Source organism: Taurulus bubalis (genome assembly GCF_910589615.1).
Source record: "Taurulus bubalis genome assembly, chromosome: 2".
In the NCBI taxonomy this organism is placed as follows: domain Eukaryota; kingdom Metazoa; phylum Chordata; class Actinopteri; order Perciformes; family Cottidae; genus Taurulus; species Taurulus bubalis.
Genome location: NC_136590.1, coordinates 41,561,817 through 41,579,940, shown reverse-complemented (window position 1 = coordinate 41,579,940; position 18,124 = coordinate 41,561,817). Strand labels below are relative to the sequence as shown.

Sequence of the window (18,124 nt, the reverse complement as noted above, 5' to 3'; positions counted from 1 at the left end):
ACTAGCCTTTTTTTGAGGAGCTTAAAGAGACGGATTGTTTAACAAAAAAAAAAAAAACTGCTATTTTCAGACAGAATGAGTAAACTAAAGTTGTTTTGGTGGGGGTTATATTAAAGCACGTAAATATGTTTTAGGAGAAAACCAAAATATAGATACAGATATGAACCTGTAACTGAGAATTACATTTAATTTAGCTGACGCTTTTATCCAAAGCGACTGACTTTTTTTTCCATACACCGTAGACACAGCAACGGGGAGCAATTCAGGGTTAAGTGTCTTGCTCAAGGACACATAACATCGACTGAGAACGACATGTCCTCTTTAACTACGTCTTATTTGAAATGGATCCCTGATACTCTGTATACATGCACTGTCGATATTTGCTGCATTTTCTTTGTCACCAAAAGTTTGATTTAGGGATACACAAAAATAAAAATGTTTTGCCATGTATTCCCTCACCCAACCCGTCAATGTGACTGCTGGTGAGGAAAAAGACAGCGTGTCCACCTGTGTAACTATGTGAAAACGGACATGCGCGTTCTCCAGTTGGCAGACAATCCGGAGCAAGGGGATGTTTTTCAAGCTTGGGGCCACGGTGACAATTTCTGGCTGGAAAACTCGGGCGTGAACTAAGGAGGTGTTTGCTTTAATTTGGAAAAATGTCCAACTGGAAATCCTGTCCTACCCATCTGTAAGGTCACACTCCATGAAACTGTGCAGAGAGGAAGTTTTCACATAGATGAGGAAATCTGCTCGCAAACTCAGCTATATCTTTTTCATAAAGGGAAGAAAGAAAAAAAGATCTTTGCCAGCAGATGTTGTCATCTATAAAAATACGGGAGAGGTTTACAGAATTGATTGTTAGTTTGAAAGAGCTGTGATTGTTGACCACAAGTTACAACAAACATTTATTGTCAAAGATTAACAATAATTTACAGACTTGACATTATCTGCAACACAATTTATGAAATAATTTAACTGATATATAGTGTTAGTTGCTACTGTGTTTAAGTTACATTCCTAGACGCTGAAAGGTAAAAATAATTTGAGAAAGCTTGCAAAAACAAAAATGTCTTTTAAATCAACATTACATAATAAAGATTCTTAAAAGGTACAAGCAGTATTGAAACCACAGCAGACACATCAAACTAGGCGCCTAAACCGACACTGCATGGGTGTAGCAGCAGTAACAGCTGTCAAATTGTGTTTCTGAACTTCGACAAAAAGAGTCGTCAGGCATCACGATAGATACAGTTATGGATCAAATGGTCCAGATCTTTCTGCTCTCCGTCTTGGAGCACGTCCTCACAGGGCCAGGGTGTCTTTGATCAGCCTTCTCATCGTCGTGCTCACAGAGGTGCCCAGCGAGTCTGTGATCTGGTATGTGATTTTGTAAAGGTAGGGCTGGACATCCTTGAGGCTGGTGTCGAAAACATTGTCCACTTCAGACTGGGTGGGCATCTTTGGCAGGTACTCGTGGCGGTTTATGACCTCCACAACGTTGATGACCTTCTCGCCCAGCTTCTCGCCCACTTTCTCCCTGCAGATCTGCCTCTCCTGCTCGTTGGCCAGGTTGACCACGTTGACCTTGATGCTCCACACCTCCCAGGGAATGCACTCGTCGGAGAAGGGCCAGCGAGACTTCTTCTTCTGGTAAAACTCCAGGGAGATTTGCCCCATGCCATCACCGCTCAGCGCATCCTGTAACCAAAAGCGTGTAATAAACGCATCAGATTATAGGCCTGCAGCGGTGTTACAGACAGTCGCAGGTTCGAAACCCACCAATTACCTTGAATTCAGACACAGCTTTCCTGATCACTCTGTCCAGCTCCTCAGAGGACACCCTGACGAACGTGAAGTCGATGAAGTCGCAGTCGATGTCAATCGTGCCCACGGTACCTATGGAGTAGGTGCCCTCCTTTTTGTAGTGAAATTTCCCGGAGCTGCGATGCAGTAAAATGGTGTGCAGCAAAGCCAGCATCGCTTCTTCCACCTGCCTCGCCTCCACCGTTACTTCGAGAACCTCTGAGCGGCAATTCATAGCGAAATGATTGTTGTTTCCATGTACGGGCGACAAGTTGAGTTTGGTGGCGATGGCTGCTGTGTAACAGCTTGATCACGTTGGGTGACGAAGCTGTACTTTGTTTACCTCTACGGATGGGCGGGGCCTATCCCACACATCCTATTTCGGTGTATTGCAAAAAAACAGTACTTTCTCGAAAGGCTAACCTACTTCCAAATGTAAAGTATGCGAACCGAGCACGTAAACATTGAAACAAAAGCTAGCTAGCGTTAAGCGTTTCCTCCAAACAGTACAGGATCTGGTGATGATGATGACAGCGGAGGGATCTACGGCAAGTCGCGAGGATCAGCAGAGTGTTTTTGGAGTCTTTTCAATTTTAATGTTTTACCTCCATTACGTAATTGTAATGAGTCTAGATCCAATGTATTTACAAAATCACATAAAAGGCTCTCTAAATACCAAAACGTGTCCTAATTTGGGTCATACGTTTCAGTTTCGCGAGACCACGTCACAAAAACAAACTCTCGCAAACCGTCGCGGTGCATTCTGGGACTTACAGTTTGTGCCACATATCCGTTTCAGAAGACGGCAACTTTGTACAGTCAGGTTGAGCCGCGAAGCGAGTCCGGCGCCGACAAATGCACCCTTCGCTTCCAGGATGTTTCCCGGGACTCTTGTTCGACGTCTGGTCGTCGCTCTGTGGAACTAAACCGCGGACTTTTGGAAATAATTCACATTTGGGAAACTTTGGCGGTTCCGAAGCTAATGAAGAAGAGCAAGTTAAGCGAACCGTGGCGAAGATTAGCTAACTAAGCTAACGACCGGTTTCCAGTGAGAGACGAGGAGAGTGCGCGTTCCTGCAGTTGATCTGAAGCCGGAGACCTTTCGGTCTCTATGGCCAGCTCGCGTAGTGTGTGACATCTATATCGCTTGTTAAAGCTACCATACAGTACTGCAACATGGATCACAATAAGCACAATTTGTTTTGGGGCTTGAGATCTGTGCTGTTATCAGCTGTGGGCGATCGCTTTCATTGATTTAGCCTCTCCTTGATCAAATACAGACTATGAGGTTGCCCGGGTGTTCCTCGGAGGAGGCGTGTTAAGCTCTGTTCATCGTTCTCATCTGCAAAGAATGTCCGACTTTGAAAGTTCCGGTTCATATTTGGGTTTGGAGGATCCGCAGTGGCTATGCATGGTCACGCTTTTCTTCGCGTCCCTGGTCACCCTGCTACTGTACTTCGTGCAGTATTTCCAGCAACGGGCCGGGGGACGTGAGCGCACAGCTGCCGAGGACAATGCGGCGCAGGAGGAAGCCGCGGCTCTGCTGGGATGGGCGCTGTCACTGAAGAGCTGGAAGAGTCAGTGGAGAGGAGCTTGGTGCAGGGCTTTGAATGAGCGGTCGAGGAGGAGCGGGGTAAGTGTCATGACCGCTCTGTGGCAGGACAAGTGTCATAGAAATGACCTGCAGAAAGTCCATCTCATGTATGCTCACTCTCATCAAGTCACACCCCATCCTTTTGGACATTAGACACAAAGCTCTATCACTCTACTCCTTTTTTAATGCACACTGGATGGATGGATGTATACTTTATTCAATCCCATGGGGAAATTTGTTGTCGAAAAAAGCAGCTTACAGACACACAAATAAAAATAACAGGGATGACAGATATATACAGCGCAGAGAGTATTCATTTAGGGAATTGCATTTAAACAATAGAGAGTGCAAACATGCATAGTATGTGTAGTGTATAGTATATGAAGTGTATATAAACATGTACAGTGGGTAACAAACAACAAAAGCGGTGCCAGGGCTATTGATGTTGATTAATTAATTTACAGAGGATCTGGCCAGAGGTGACTTATTGTAAAGTCTTATTGCCGTGTAACTGTCCTGTAACTGAGCAGTGTCAATTCCTTTATTGCACAACCCCTTATACATTAGAGTTTTCTTTCTAGTTCTTACTAGTTGTATTACAAGGTGTTATCAAGTCAGAACACATGCATTGACATTGCCAATGTGATGCATTCCAGTCATTTATTGGCTACAGCTTCATTCCCTGCTCCTGTGAGTTGCATACTAGGTGTTTGCTGTTGATTGAATGTTTCCTTCCTCTCTCCCTCCCCCCCCCCCCCCCACCACCACCACCACCACCAATCAGAATCCGGTTCTGTTGACATTTGCGGAGGATGATGATCTGGCGGCATCAAAGCTCATGGTCAGCCAAGTGTCCAGCTTTCAGAAGTCTGGCAGAAACAAGGTACACTGATCATAAATGATTTGAGTAATACAGAGAGTGGCTTTTTTTCTGGAAGATGTCTGGATCAATATGCGTTGACCACTGACAAGATAATATATGTCTTTTTTCATGGCAGCTACAACCTTCATTTGGTTTATAGCAGCAGCAACAGACACACATAGATGTTGAATTACTTCTTTATGTACTTTATTGATAAAAGCTGTCCTACGAATGACTCTCCCCTTCTCTTATTCAGTGGGGAGGAGGCTGCTCTTCTACCAGTGCTGCGTTTCAGCCTGCAGTGGACCAGTAATGAGTCATCATCACCTGGCCAACTTTTGTACAGACGTGACCCCATTCTTTTAGATTTGGCAAATGAATCTGCTCTGCAGTTGTGCTCGTATCCACATGCATATTACAGAAATCACAAGCCTCTTTGAACGAACACTTCTGTTTAAAAGAGGCTGGTATGATGTAGCTTTATTTATTAGAGAGGTCAAATAGGGACAAATTGCTCGCTGTGTTGCTGCCCCGCTTGGCTTTGCACTGTTCCCGGTGCAAACTCAGCCTTTTTCTTTGTGACAATCACGATGTGGAGCAAAATACCAGGTGCTCTGTTGTTGAATGCGGTGAGTTTAATGAGCAGAGGCTTATTTTTGCCCACACGCTGTGTATGCGAGTGTGCGCTATAGAGCTCTAAGACGCTTACATGGCTGTCGAGCTCAGCAGTGAGGAGGAGCAGGAATACAGGAATGCACCGTGCTTAGGTTTCCCCTCACGGTGATCTAATACCCAGCAGGACACAAACACACCCACCCTCCACTGAAATCAGAATGAACGCAATAAATAGATGTGTTTCAAGTCGGAGGACACTTGTGATTCTGTGGTAATTTGCTCAGTTCCAGATGCATTCCATTGCAGTGAAAGTAGTTTATTGAATCTGCTGGTAATGCCATTGAAAGCAAGTACAGATGTTCTTCCCCTTTTCACAATTCACCATGAACTCCATCCAAGGCCGATGTTCTGCCTCTGGATCAGTTTAAGATAAAGTCTAAGACAGCATGAGAGCTATGTGAAACTGGAGTCAAATTCCACGTATGTGTAAACACACATTGAAGCTAATTCTGATTCTGACATACAGCACCTATCAGTGTAGTACACGTTCTCGTGTCCCTCCCTGTTTGCATTGCTTTTCATGGTGTATAACTACATGTGAGTCACATGCAAATGCTGTCACGGCTTCAGTGCTGGCGGTCTCAGGATATTTACATTGTGCTAACGCCTCAATTTGTCCTCCCAACAGGCCGCCCGCTGCAGTGTGGTCGGGGAGAAGCTTCAGTTCTCTCTCGGTGCATCATCGGCAGCCACGGCTACAGCGGCCCCGTGTAAATACACCGTCTGTATAGCTCCGCTGGCGCTGCAGGTAAATGCTATTTAGCCTGTCCCAAGGCATCTATTAACACTGCGAGTAAGCAACACTCATATTGTTTTGAATGTGCACATCCGTCTGAAAACAAAGTTACATCCTTTGGAAGTCATTGGGTTTTAGATTAATGGGAGATTTTATTGAACGCGATGTGCCGCCCAGCACTGGTTCACTGCTGGCAGGAGGCTGAGATGAAATGGTTGGGATATCTTTCTGTGCTTGGCAAATGACCCAAGGACCTCATTAAAATCACTGTCAGGCCGCGTTTCCAGTGCGGCTGGCCCACTTTGTCTGCATTAATATTTGTCAGGGGGCCTGTACAGGATTAATGAAGGTATGACACAAATTACTGCCATGTTCCTTTCCTGGAGATTAAAGTGATTTTCTTTTCTTTATTTCTTTATCTATCATGCTCAAACCTGACTGCATTAGTCATTACAGTACTCAAATGAAGCGATTTAAAGTTGATGTTTAGCGGCTCGTGTACATTAAGCCGTGGTAAGCTTTGATCCTGCTCTTAGTGTCAGTGTTAAATCTTCACTATGGAATCTATGAATGCAAGCTGCTATACAAGCTAACCCAATTGTATTAAGGCTATTTTTAAACCAATAAGGTGCTTCTCTCCCCAGCTGAACTCTTTGTGCCATAAATACAACCTGAGTGAGTGAGTGAGAGTCTCGAAAGCCAAAGTCGGGATTAGAGGCGGGGCGGTTTTGTTTTGGTTGCGGATCAGTTGTTGTGGCAGGAACATAAAGGAAGCCTCTTGTCTCCTTTTCACCCTAATTGTTTCAGCTTAGTCTGGAAAAGTCAGAGAGCCCTTTTCAAATGTCTCCATCCATCCACTGGAACATAGCTTTTGGCCCGGGGTTTCATGCTAGAATGGTCCTGGCTCGTCCTGTTATGAGTGCCGGGATGTGTGGACCAGAAGCCCCGGGGCATTTGCTGTACATGGACACAATAAACCCCCCAGTGCACTGTGCTGTGCTGCTGAGTCTTTCAGCACACGACTGCACAACATGGCCTGTCGCATGTGATGAGGGGCGACACATTTGACATGTGTTGCCCCAATGCGGTACCGCCACAGTTACATATCTGTTATAGGACTTCACAACAGGCACTTCTCTCTCGAGGAGATATGAAATCATTTTAATGGTTATATTTGACCTTTTTAATAAGCAGCTTCTCTGCAAACTACTGATGTGGTTGGAGTTGTTATTGTTATGCCAATGTGGTACCTTCCACACAAAGCTGTTTGCATGAACTGATCCGGGTCTTATCAATGCAGCCTGTGATATTATTCTGCTGGATCCATCAAAGCATTCTCATTGTTATCTGATGAGGCCTTTGTTCGGCACCACAGAGGCGGTTGTTCAGTCTTCCACTGGAATCCAGGCATGCTGGGACAGGATGGCTCAGTCTGTTTCTTCTTCTTTCTTCTTCCTTCTTTCTTCTTTCTTCTTTCTTCTTTTTTCTTCTTCTTCTTCTTCTTCTGAAATTTGAATTACGCGATTATGAAGGTTTTATTATATCTGATTGAGAATAGGAAGTGATTATGAGAGAAATAATCAAGTTTTATAAAACAAAGAAAATTAACCAAATGTTTATGTATTTAATGGAATCCAAGACCTATGGATCCCATCTGGAGACGGCAGCTGTCGAATAGATTGACAGAATAATGTATTCAACATATGGCGGCGTAGCTCGTCAACAAACTAAAGTACGACAAAAATTTGGTGCAGTTGTTTAACAATTTAAGGCTTGCTTACTGGCTTGATATTTGACCATTCAAGTCATGGAACGACGTAACCACAGCAACAGAGCCTACTTTATAGTCGATGGAGTTACAGAACAGCGTTAACAAGTGGTATTATTGTTGCTGTCGCAAAGATAACGGATGCTTTTTGGTTTTCTGCTGCCTTTTAAGATTTTTTTTTAGTTAGTTCTAGCCGTATAAATAATAATAATATAAATAATTAATAATATAATAATTAATATTATAATAATAAATAATTAGCAACACAGAACAGGACACATTGCATCGTGTTTCTGCAGTTACTTTGGTTCTTCTACCATCTGCAATTCCACTGCTGGGGATAGTAACTACAAAGAACTTCAACTGGTCCACTGAGCCTCTTTGGTGCCTGGGGTAGCTACCGATAGCTTGCTGGGAAAACAGAAGCGGTATCTTCTTCCTGTTTGGGTTGTGAAATGGTTGATGCACTTCCTTCCTTTTCCCAGGAGATCACACCCGGTGCTAGACAGAATTGCAAAGTAAAAGTGAGACTATAGGGAACCAATCTAGACGCTGATGGTGTCATTATTCTACAGCCATTACATTGGGCAAACAGCCATTCTTTTATAATGAGGTTAAAGCAAAAACCTTTCTTTGCCACTTTAAACAGCATCCCGAAACTCATGTTCTAAATGTGTCATGATATTCAGAAAATCTGTATTTATATTGCAAATGCCAGTTGTATCTCATTTAAATTCAAATCTTACTTCAGTGTGTGACCTATGATCACCGTGGCATCGCTTTTATCTCTCATCTGTGTTCCTCAGCTTGACCTGCAGATGCAAGAAGCTGCAGATGTGGTCAAGGTGAGCTGGGGAGTGTCTCACTTGGAGACGGAGGAGCTGCAGGTGACGCCCACTTTCACCCAGGTAATTTGACAGTGAGATGTTCCTGTCATCTGCGTAAGTGCTGACACGCCACAACAAAGGCCAGCACAGCAACGTAGGGAGAGATGTTTCACTGTACCGACACAAAAATAAATCGACTGTTGAAATAGACGAGGGTCTAAACTAATTAATATTATAAGTAATTGTCAAGATATGAAATGTCAAAAGTAGTTTTTTGTATTTGGGACATGCTTGATATCAACACCAGCTCTCTCTCTGTCAGGACAACGCCAACACCTCCAGTGTGACAGCCGTGAAGGAGCAGTTGAAGCAGCTGCTGTGTGCCACGCGTCCCTCTGTGTTGCTGAGCTGCCGGCCCGCTCAGGCCTCAGAGGTCAAGGTGAGTGTGGTCACACTGCTGACGTGTTGAGAGCTGCCTCACGAGGACGCTGTGCGGACAAGTGGCTGCAAGTTTATCATACCAGGTCCTGGATTACTGGACTGAAAATAGACTTGAAAGCGACTATCAACTATTTTTACAACGTGGAAATAATGTGTTAGGGGTTGCTCCTAGTGAATCTGCAGCACTCTGGCTTTTTTTTATAGATTGTCCCAGAATACGAGTGGCAAAAAACAAACAAGTTATTGCATGTTAAATCTATACTTTTATATCATGGTCACTCAAGGCAACTGATCCGATTCATTTAGATGCTTCTCGAGGGTTATTGCATTAATGTTAAACCTACTAAGCCACTGTGTCTCCACGAAAATGTCAAAGATTCACAATTGGAGCATGTGGTCGGTGTCGCCGTATGAATAATTAAAGCCTGCACTAACGTAGTAAAATTTAGTTTATTATGCTGACACGCATTTACGCAAAGGTTTTTACCGATGTGCTCTTTGCCCAGCCATCACATGATGTCACGTGTCATACGTTTCGTGTCACTTTGCTTACGTGGTTGCTGTTAACATTATGGCCGGTAGATCAACGTTGTTGAGTTATTCCCCCTACTGTGGTTTCTCCCAATAGGAAGCGCGCAACAACATACTTTCACCCCCGAAACCGCCCCGCGCCCACGACTGGAAGCTGCTGGTGAAGAACATCCGAGTGACACTGAATCAGGAGGAGGATGCTGCAGGTTGGACGCTCTTGTTCTTGGAAATTAAACTGCTGGTGTCCTTTTTCTGTCCTGAGCTCATAAACCAACATCCGTCTGCATCACTGTGATGTCGCTGGTTTATTCTAATCCGTTTACACTCGTGACAGAGCGGGATGTAAACATTACCGGCGTCCTCCCGTAAGCGGTAACTTTAGCTGAGCTACTGGTGCTAGGTGATAGTGATGGGAATTCCGGCACTTTTTAGAGAACCGGCTCTTTTGGCTCGGCTCACTAAAAAGAGCCGGCTCTTTCGGCTCCCAAATGGCTCTTCAGATTTTTTGGTGCTTAAATTAATTTATTACCAACAATAATGTATAATTATGCGCAATATGAATTACTAATGTAAAAAAAAACATGCACTATATCAAATGTTTATTATATAAATACACTCTACAGAGTGCTAAAAAAAAAAAAATTAGAAAGTGCAAAAACAAACGTTTAACTATTTTCAAATGAACTTAACTAACTTTTAACTCTTTTAAACTTTTAGCTTTTTAATACTTAACAAATTTAAAGTGAAACAACATACAGAAGCTTACAGAATCACACAACAAAATATAAATTAAAATGTGTAAAACAAAAAGAAAAAAAATCAGCACCCAGAATTTTGTCCTTCATTGAAGGTTTACATTGAGAAAAACCAAGTGCCTCAGCTTTGAGGGGCTGATCCTGTTTCTTCTCTCCGCAATTATCTGCCCTGTTTTGGAGAAGCTTCTCTCTGAGGGGACTGAAGTTGCTACAATGCACAGTCTCCGTGCATCACATGATTGACATATTAAATGCGGCGAGCGAGAGAGAGAGAGAGAGAGAAAAAGCGGCTCCCAATCAGGAGCCGGATCCCGTCGTTCACGTCAAAGAGCCGGCTCCCAGAGCCGTTTCGTTCGTTCGCGACACATCACTACTCGGTGAGCTAGCAGTATGGAGTAGAGACGCACGCAGACGCCTCTACGCACGATGCCTCCGATTCTCTGCAACTCAAACCAAGACACTCCAGATTGAACCGTCTCTTTAATACCCTGCTGGTTCTGTTTTCCAGGCAACTGTTATGCTGGTGGGACATTTCCCAGCTTCACTTGTTGATCAGTTCAAGGGGATGATATTCCTTTAAAAAAAATAGGTCGGTTCGGGTTTAGTCCTGATTCTAATTCGTTCAGTAATTGTATTTCAGGTCTTGATTCAACCGTTTTAAAACATCTTGGGAGTAACATACATTCTGTTATAGCTAATCAACACTGAGTTAATCATATTGGAAGGACTGTTTCTGCCTGTTTCTGGTTGTTTTGTTTACTTGTGGCACAGAGGCTCTCCAGATAATGAGGCAAAGACTGGTTGTAAAAGGTGGTAATCTGCTTCTTAAAGCTAAACAATGTTGGCAGTTTAATAATAATAATGATACTAATCATACACTCACACTAGTATCACTACACCCTGTGTGTTGGCACGGACCTGCACAAGAATTATGATTAGGGTGAAAACAAGGTGTTGTCAGCCATGACACCAGAGGACAAAATGTCCCAAGTCACTAGAAGGCTGTTCAAATTATTGCCCATGAACAGCATCTGCAACAACAGCGTCTGTCGAGTCACTCTCTAATTGTGAGTCAGCGCTTTTCAGGACTCCAGACATCCCTTTCAGTATTCTGCCCCAACTCTTGATGATGCACAGCAGAGACGTGACGCAGCGTTCAGCACCTCATTATCTGTTTTTCCTCCTTTTGAGTGAAGAGCAGTTATACTTAGCCTCACTTGTGAGACTTCCTGCGGACTTGCCCCAGCGGATGCTCTGTCTCGAAGGCTTCTGCTGATGTTGTAGTCGTCAAGACACAGTGCTCTCACGGTGTTGGAACCCGACTTGTGGCTCTTAAAGTTCAGTTTTTAAGTGCTCCATAGTATTAGGTTTGTGCTGAGGAAGAGCTCTCAGTCAGTACTTTGAGTCTCTATGCATAATTCATCATAAATATATGAACAACTTGCGACGACCTCCCGTGACGTTGACTGTTTTCTGCTGTGTTTGTAGGCAGCACGAATCCTCTGTGTGTGATGCAGTTGGACGATCCTCCACAGAGGCTTAACACCTCCGTTCTGAAGAACACAACCAATCCTGCCTGGGATCAGCCGTTTATCTTGTAAGATAATCTTATAAAAAGATCTTTTGTTTTTCTATGTATTCCATCAACATCTGTAATGCCTTCTCTGTCTTTCCCTGATTATCCTTTTTATTTTTGCTATCTCGCCAGTGAATTGAACGGACGATCAAAAGAGCTCAATATTCAGTTAATGAATGATGGACAACCTCAAGAGAGTAAGGGAAAAATAACAAGCATAAATAATCCTTTTGTGTTTCATTCATCGTGGTGAAGATTTCTTTTGATCACATGTTTTTGTACTGCCAGACTAAAGTAGGCGCGTTTCTCTTTTTTCCAGACTCATTTCTCGGCCAGGTGTCGGTGCCTTTTGATCTCGTCAAGAAGCAGCCCAAAGGACAGCAAACATTTGCACTCATGACCAAAGACGTAGTGACTGGATCACTAACTACTGATGTAAGATCACATTGGGATATCATGACACGTTGGCCTTAATATCAACAGATACACATGAGCTCCTTTAAGCTATCTGAGGTTTTAACTGTGGTGGGGCGTGATTGAATCCTTCAGTTTACCTACCTGGAGCCCAGTGAGGTGAGGTCCTGGCACCCTCCCACCCCAGCCTCCAATAAGCGGGTGGAGATGGACCGTACAGTCATGCCCTGTGGCACGGTGGTCACCACCATCACCGCGGTGAAGAGCAAGCCGGGCCGCCCTCCCCCTCTTGGACTCAACATAGGTACAGCACCACAAACTGCGAGGCCACACAGCACCGACACAGATGTTGTACATGTACAGTATAGGAAGGCTCACTGAGGGACACATGTTGATGCTGTGACAATTGTATATATATTCATATCGATTTAATCCATAATATTATTTAGATGCAAATCCTACGGAAGCCTTCAGAGGCAAGTGAGATTTTTTCTTTGCTTCTTGTGGTCCGTTATCTGACCGAAATAGATTTTCTCTCCTGTGTTTATTACTTCAGAACAGGTAAAAAAAAATATATCGTGATCATCTTTCTGGAGGAAAAAGGTTTTGCCAGATGGAAAGATCATTTTTCAAAGTTTTTGTTTTTGTAATACTTATTCCAGCCACAAGAGGCTAAAGTGCCCCGTGTTCTTTTTTTCTCCTGGTATGAAATCATAAACACAAGACAACTTAGATGACTAGAATGTTTTTTCATCACTTTTCTCTCAGGGCTTCCGTAGGAACCCATGCAAATTGCGTCACCATTTTTCCCCAAGAAACTATTTGATATTCTGCAATAAACACATAACTTCTGAAAGAACCTGCCAAAACGTATTAAACACAAACTAGCAGTGTTGCTCCTATAGATGTAAATTATACCTGCAAAGCATTTTCTTCTTAACATTGTCACAGCATGTTAGCATTCAGCCTAAGTGTTGCCTCTCAGAGCAACTAGAGTCTTGTTATCCCAAATTCTATTGTAGTGGAGACCAAACACCTTGGAAATCAAAACAATGCAAACTGAATATAGAGTAATTAGAAGTTTTCTGTATGAAAAATCTAAAACTTTTTTTACAGCTCAAATACAAAATGTACTTTAACTTTAGCATAACAATGTATGTTTTACCCATGAAGCAGTCCATGAAACCAACTTTTTGCCCACTCAGATCCTGCCCAGAAAGCCGTGGCCACCAAGTCTAAGCTGTCGGAGCGCCGCGTGTCGGAGCAGGCCTCTATGATGGGGGCCACAGTCAGCAAGGCCTTGTCCTCCTCGGACACCGAGCTGCTGATGCTCAACGGCACCGACCCGGTGGCCGAAGCCGCCATCAGACAGCTCCACCAATCCGCCAAGCAGAAGCTCAAGTCCCCGGTGAAGAAGAGTACAATCATCATCTCTGGCATCGCCAAAGTAAGGACGAGTTCCCAGCACCAGAGCAGCTCTCCACTGGTGCATTATTACTGTTTCACTTATCAAATATACTGGGAAATCAGAAACCAGATCCCATCAACACTTTCTAGCTGTTGTGTTCCCAATCAGTGGATCCTGACAGAGGAAAGAACCCGATCTTAAAAAGTCAGGGAAAGCAGAGTTTTCCATTATTTTTCAGTGGTGTCACACATTTTCTCGGCTCCGTAGGGTACGTGGTTACGCCGTTACGTTCTGCAGCATTGCTTTGTCGGGGAACTCCATGTAGTTCTTAGTCCAAATCTCCTGAATCTATTGAGGCGTGGCACTTCATGCTGATGCTGACTAGAACTGTAATAAACATAGGAGAGACGAGTGAACGCTGGTCCTCAGAGCTGCCGATGCAAATAGTTGGTCACGCATCCAGAGGAAGGATTTGTATGTTCACATGCAAATGTTAAACCAAAGGAAATCTCCGTTCACCCGAAAACTCATTTAAAATAAGTCAATTTACAATGCGCTCAATTTCCCCAGACGCCCTTGTCTCAGGACGACGAGCTCGCTCTGATGGCGGGCTACGCCGCGGCGATGGACGCCTCCATGTCAGAGAGCAGCTCCACTCAGGACGTGACCACGGCCATCGCGACCGGGCCCAGCAGCCCTCCAGACGCGTCCGAGACCCAGGACGGGCCCAGTGGAATCGGCCGGCCCCCGGGGGACTGGGAGAGCCAGACCGGGGAGGGGCTGGACAACAGCTCGCTATCCATGTGCATGTCCGAGGCCAGCTGCAAGAAGAGAAGAGGTGAGAGGTCACAGCGGGACTCGCCGGCTAGCTGAAGCCACGAGTAACCGTGGACATGGTGGCACAGCTGGTCTTCATAGGCATATTGTTCCATAACATGTATAACTCTAAAGGCAGAAACTGATAAATGTCCATGTGGTTGTTTTCTGTTGCTCTGTTTTTGTGTGTCCTTTTCTCTCTTTCCTTCCAACCGTTTCAACTTTTTCCTTTTTTTCCTTTTACAATCGTCACTGCCGTCTTAGAGGAAGGCAGTGCTAAGCTCACGTTATGTCCGGATGAGTAAGTTATTTCATGAGCTACTTGTAGTACCCACGGTGCGCTAGTATGTGTAGTACCTGCTGCAGTAGAGTACATAACGTAGTTTTTCTGCAATGTCAAATTCATTTTCAGTTCATGAAGAATCATCAATTGTTAAGGGCTGAACAATATTCACTTGCAATATGATGTAGTACATATTAGGACCTTTGTTACTAGGGCTGTGAGTCTTTTGGGATGAATAATCGTCTCTTGATTAAAAATGTATTCCCAACTCTGCACATTCGGATGATAACTTTAAGATCTACTCCAGTCTGCTGTGCTCTTAAAAAGAGCGGCAAATGAAAGCAGAGTAACGTGTGTATTTTACGGAGTATTTGAAAACGTTACATCAACTTATTGCAATAATGTAAACACACAAAGGCAAACCTTAAACAAAAGGTAAAGTCATGCTAAACTTGCACAAATTAACACTGTTTTTTATTTCTCAGTTATCTGTGACTTCAAAGATAAAAAAACAAAAAGCATTTTGGAAATTGTGAATCGATTCAGAATCTTAGAAGACGGGAATCTGGATTCTTACAGGAGTCCATTTCTTTTCCATCCCCACTTGGTACACTGTGTGTGTTAGCTGCTCTTCTACAGAGGAGTAACTAGTTGTAGAAGGAGGACTAAACCCCAACCTGTCCCATCCACGCCAGATTTGATCACCATCAATAATCCACAATTTCCATCTAACGCAAATTCTGTGCTGCCGCTGCTTCAGCTGTCTTCAAATCGCTGCCACGTGAATGTTGTCCGTGCCCAAAGTGTGATTCTTTCTCAAGTGGCATCACCATTTAATCTCCCCTGTCCTCTGCCCTCCCCCGCCGCAGGCAGCTTCCTTCAGAAGAGCGCCAAACTCTTCTTCCGGCGGCGGCACCAGCGCAAGGACCCGGGGATGAGCCAGTCGCACAACGACCTGGTGTACCTGGAGTCTCCGGCCGCGGGGGAGCAGGCCAGCCGGACGGCCACGCTCAGCCGCATGCTCAGCCGCAGGAGTAAGAACAAGGGCAAAGCCAACGGCGCTACCTCCACGGGGGAGCCACGCGCGTGACCCCCCTCCCCCTCCGCCCCGCAGGCCCTCCTCCAAACAACTACTACCATCACCGCCTCCACCTCAATCTTGCACTGGCATACTTCCTGGCTGAGTTACTCCCCCTAACGCCCAGCCTCCAGCCGCCTCCTGCATTGTGAATGGGGAAAGCTGTGCAGATGGGTGGGGAACATATCCTCTTTTAAACTGCTGTTTCCTGCTTCCTGTTTAGAGGCAGATATTCCACCGAAAGCAAGCGTGTGCATGTGAGAATGAAGGTCTCCTGTCTTGGATTAACGGCATTTCAGAGGATATTGTTTTGCATGTGTCTTTTATTCAAATTGTATGCAACCTTTTTGAAATCTTTTAAGCGCTTTTGTGGCCTTTTTTCTTTCTTTTTTTTTTAAACCGACAGAGGGGACAGACGTGGGCTGTCACTCTTTTACCTCACTGACATTGAGGGCGAAGAGTAAACTCTCCCTGCTGTAATCTGTACGCTTCTCACGGTGGACCACCAGGACCAAAGATGAGCGGATGAGTGGCGTTTGTATGATTTGCACAATTCTAGTATCTTTATTTAAAGTGCAATGACAGGAGCTGCTCTTGTATCACATTCACAAAGGGAAACGGTTACGCGACTACTTTTTGACACTAATACTATGAAATGTGGTATTTATATCGGTTCATTTGAAAAAATAAATTTGAATTAAACGTGAAAGAAGATCAGAACAACAGCCAGATGTAATGTGCACATGAAAGCTGGTAAAACAAAGCTGTCGGCAAAAAAAAAGTCATTCGTGTGTGATTGGAATACCGGCTGCAAAGGAAACAAGAAGCAGTGACACTGTGGTTTACATGGGACTTTAGCTACATGAGAGCGTTTTCAAATGATATGCAACTTTCTTCTTTGTCTTCCTAAAAGAGTCCACCTGTACACTACTGTCATCAGCAGGGTTGTGTCTAAATGTGTCTAAAGGGAACCCGGAAGAACCTTTAATCCAGGGACTGTGACGTTACACTCGGCCGTACTCGCAGCAGAACGTACTAAGGAAAATCCATCCGAAATGAAGTCCTCCATTCTTTTATCGGATTTGTTGTTGTTTTTAAAAGATGTAGCTTTGAACACATGAACGTGTGAACAAACTCCTTTTGGGAGCAACCAAATAGTTTGGCTGCTCCTCTTTTTTTGTTTTCATCCAGCTAATGATTGTACTTTGTTTTTTTTTGGGGAGCAGCTTGTTGAAGACATCTTCTGTACAACATGTTAACTACTGTCTCTTCAATAATCTGCTCGGGGGGAAGAGATGCGACAGACTAACAGATTGCCTTACAGTTAGTCGGAGGATCGCGTCACAGGGCAGCGGACTTGTCCTTTTGGGTCCTGAGGCCGTCACACCACAGGGCTGAAGGACTCCAGAGAACTGTGACGAGGTTCCTGAACCATCATCATCTAGAAGCCTATGCACATAACATGTTAACTGAGCGTTTACATTATTAGACTATCTGAGAATTAAAAAACAACTTGACTTGCTGTTCATGACACTGTCCTGCAGATACAGTGTGGGTTGTCTTCTGTGTCTTTGTATTTGAAGAACATGGCAGAGCTGGGATCCCTCTCTTCTCACCACCATGGGCTGCAGTATGTTTTTTAAAACGTATGAAAGCCCAGATTCAGGCTGAAGAAAATGTTTTAGACAGAATCACATTTAAACTCTGAGAAAGGAGGGTGGGGGTTGTTTTAATCATGCTCAGCTTCAGAGCTTCTAGCTGCCTCCAAGCATTGGCTCCTGTCATGCATTCAGTAAGCAGACGGGCTGCATGTGATTAATAACTTCCTGATGGGGTTTGTTTTTTTTAAATCGGCATCTGCTCTGTGTACAGGAGCTGACTGACGGAGCTGTTTTTGCAGGACGTCAGTCATTCCCCCTGCAGGGATTGTAACTAATATACATGTTGAGTTATTTCATTTTCAGCAATAAATATTGATTGAATAACCGAGAATGTGGTGCCACTCTGAATGTCCAGGCTGCAGCAGGTTCTCCCCCGTGACTCCTTCCTTTCCGTTCCGCTTCTCTCACATTACAGCGGAACGGGTTTTGTTTCGCGGTCTGTTCCCAATGCCAAGCATGTGGAGTTCTACAAGCACATGATGCGTGTTTCAGGGAAAACAAAGCTCAAGATATTTGTGTTGTCATATGCACAGATAACAGACCGTTACTCCGTACAATGAAAAGCTTATTTTGTTGGGTCCTCCTAACACACAGAATTACAATACACTTAAGGTAAATAAAAAATAAGGCACAAAATCTCCCTCTTATCAAGTCATTTTAGCCTGGAATTGAGTCCTCCTCCATAGGTATATTTTCACAAGTATATATTTCATGATACAGACACTCATTTGGTCATTTAAAAAAAAGTAAAACACTTAATAAAGTAGTTAAATGCTCCAGCTACAACAAACAGTGGTAATAATCCTATAACACCATAAAGGGGACATTGAGCATAATGACTAATTTTACTTTTCTTACTTAAAGTACATTTCACTGATAATAATTTGATGGTA

General features: G+C 44.0%; 2 protein-coding genes across 3 annotated transcripts; one reads left to right on the top strand and one right to left on the bottom strand.

The window, feature by feature from the left end:
* Positions 1-889: 889 nt before the first annotated feature.
* atg101 (autophagy related 101) lies at positions 890-2,201 on the bottom strand. Of its 2 annotated transcripts, XM_079214571.1 has the most exons (3): positions 1,790-2,201; positions 1,510-1,701; positions 1,318-1,442 (listed from the first exon to the last, which is right to left on the bottom strand). In XM_079214571.1, the coding sequence occupies exons 1-3, from the start codon at positions 2,039-2,041 to the stop codon at positions 1,350-1,352; spliced, it is 537 nt and encodes a 178-aa protein (XP_079070697.1). In that variant the 5' UTR covers positions 2,042-2,201; the 3' UTR covers positions 1,318-1,349. The 2 variants fall into 2 exon arrangements, with proteins under 2 accessions (XP_079070696.1, XP_079070697.1); XM_079214570.1 differs by having other exon boundaries at positions 890-1,701.
* Positions 2,202-3,157: 956 nt separating this feature from the next.
* c2cd2 (C2 calcium dependent domain containing 2) lies at positions 3,158-15,778 on the top strand (the record flags this gene model as incomplete). Its single annotated transcript, XM_079214213.1, has 13 exons — positions 3,158-3,439; positions 4,185-4,283; positions 5,566-5,685; positions 8,248-8,349; positions 8,591-8,707; positions 9,338-9,446; positions 11,484-11,592; positions 11,704-11,768; positions 11,891-12,006; positions 12,121-12,289; positions 13,191-13,432; positions 13,964-14,231; positions 15,362-15,778. 13 exons carry the CDS (start codon positions 3,158-3,160, stop codon positions 15,580-15,582), a joined length of 2,019 nt encoding a protein of 672 aa, XP_079070339.1. The 3' UTR covers positions 15,583-15,778.
* Positions 15,779-18,124: the final 2,346 nt, after the last annotated feature.

What these genes read in the sequence shown, in the direction of transcription:
- atg101 (XM_079214570.1), bottom strand. Translation starts at nt 2,041, where the DNA reads ATGAATTGCCGCTCAGAGGTTCTCGAAGTAACGGTGGAGGCGAGGCAG. An exon ending in AAGCTGTGTCTGAATTCAAG is followed by an intron (nt 1,702 to 1,789) that starts GTAATTGGTGGG and finishes TTTTGGTTACAG; the next exon opens with GATGCGCTGAGCGGTGATGG.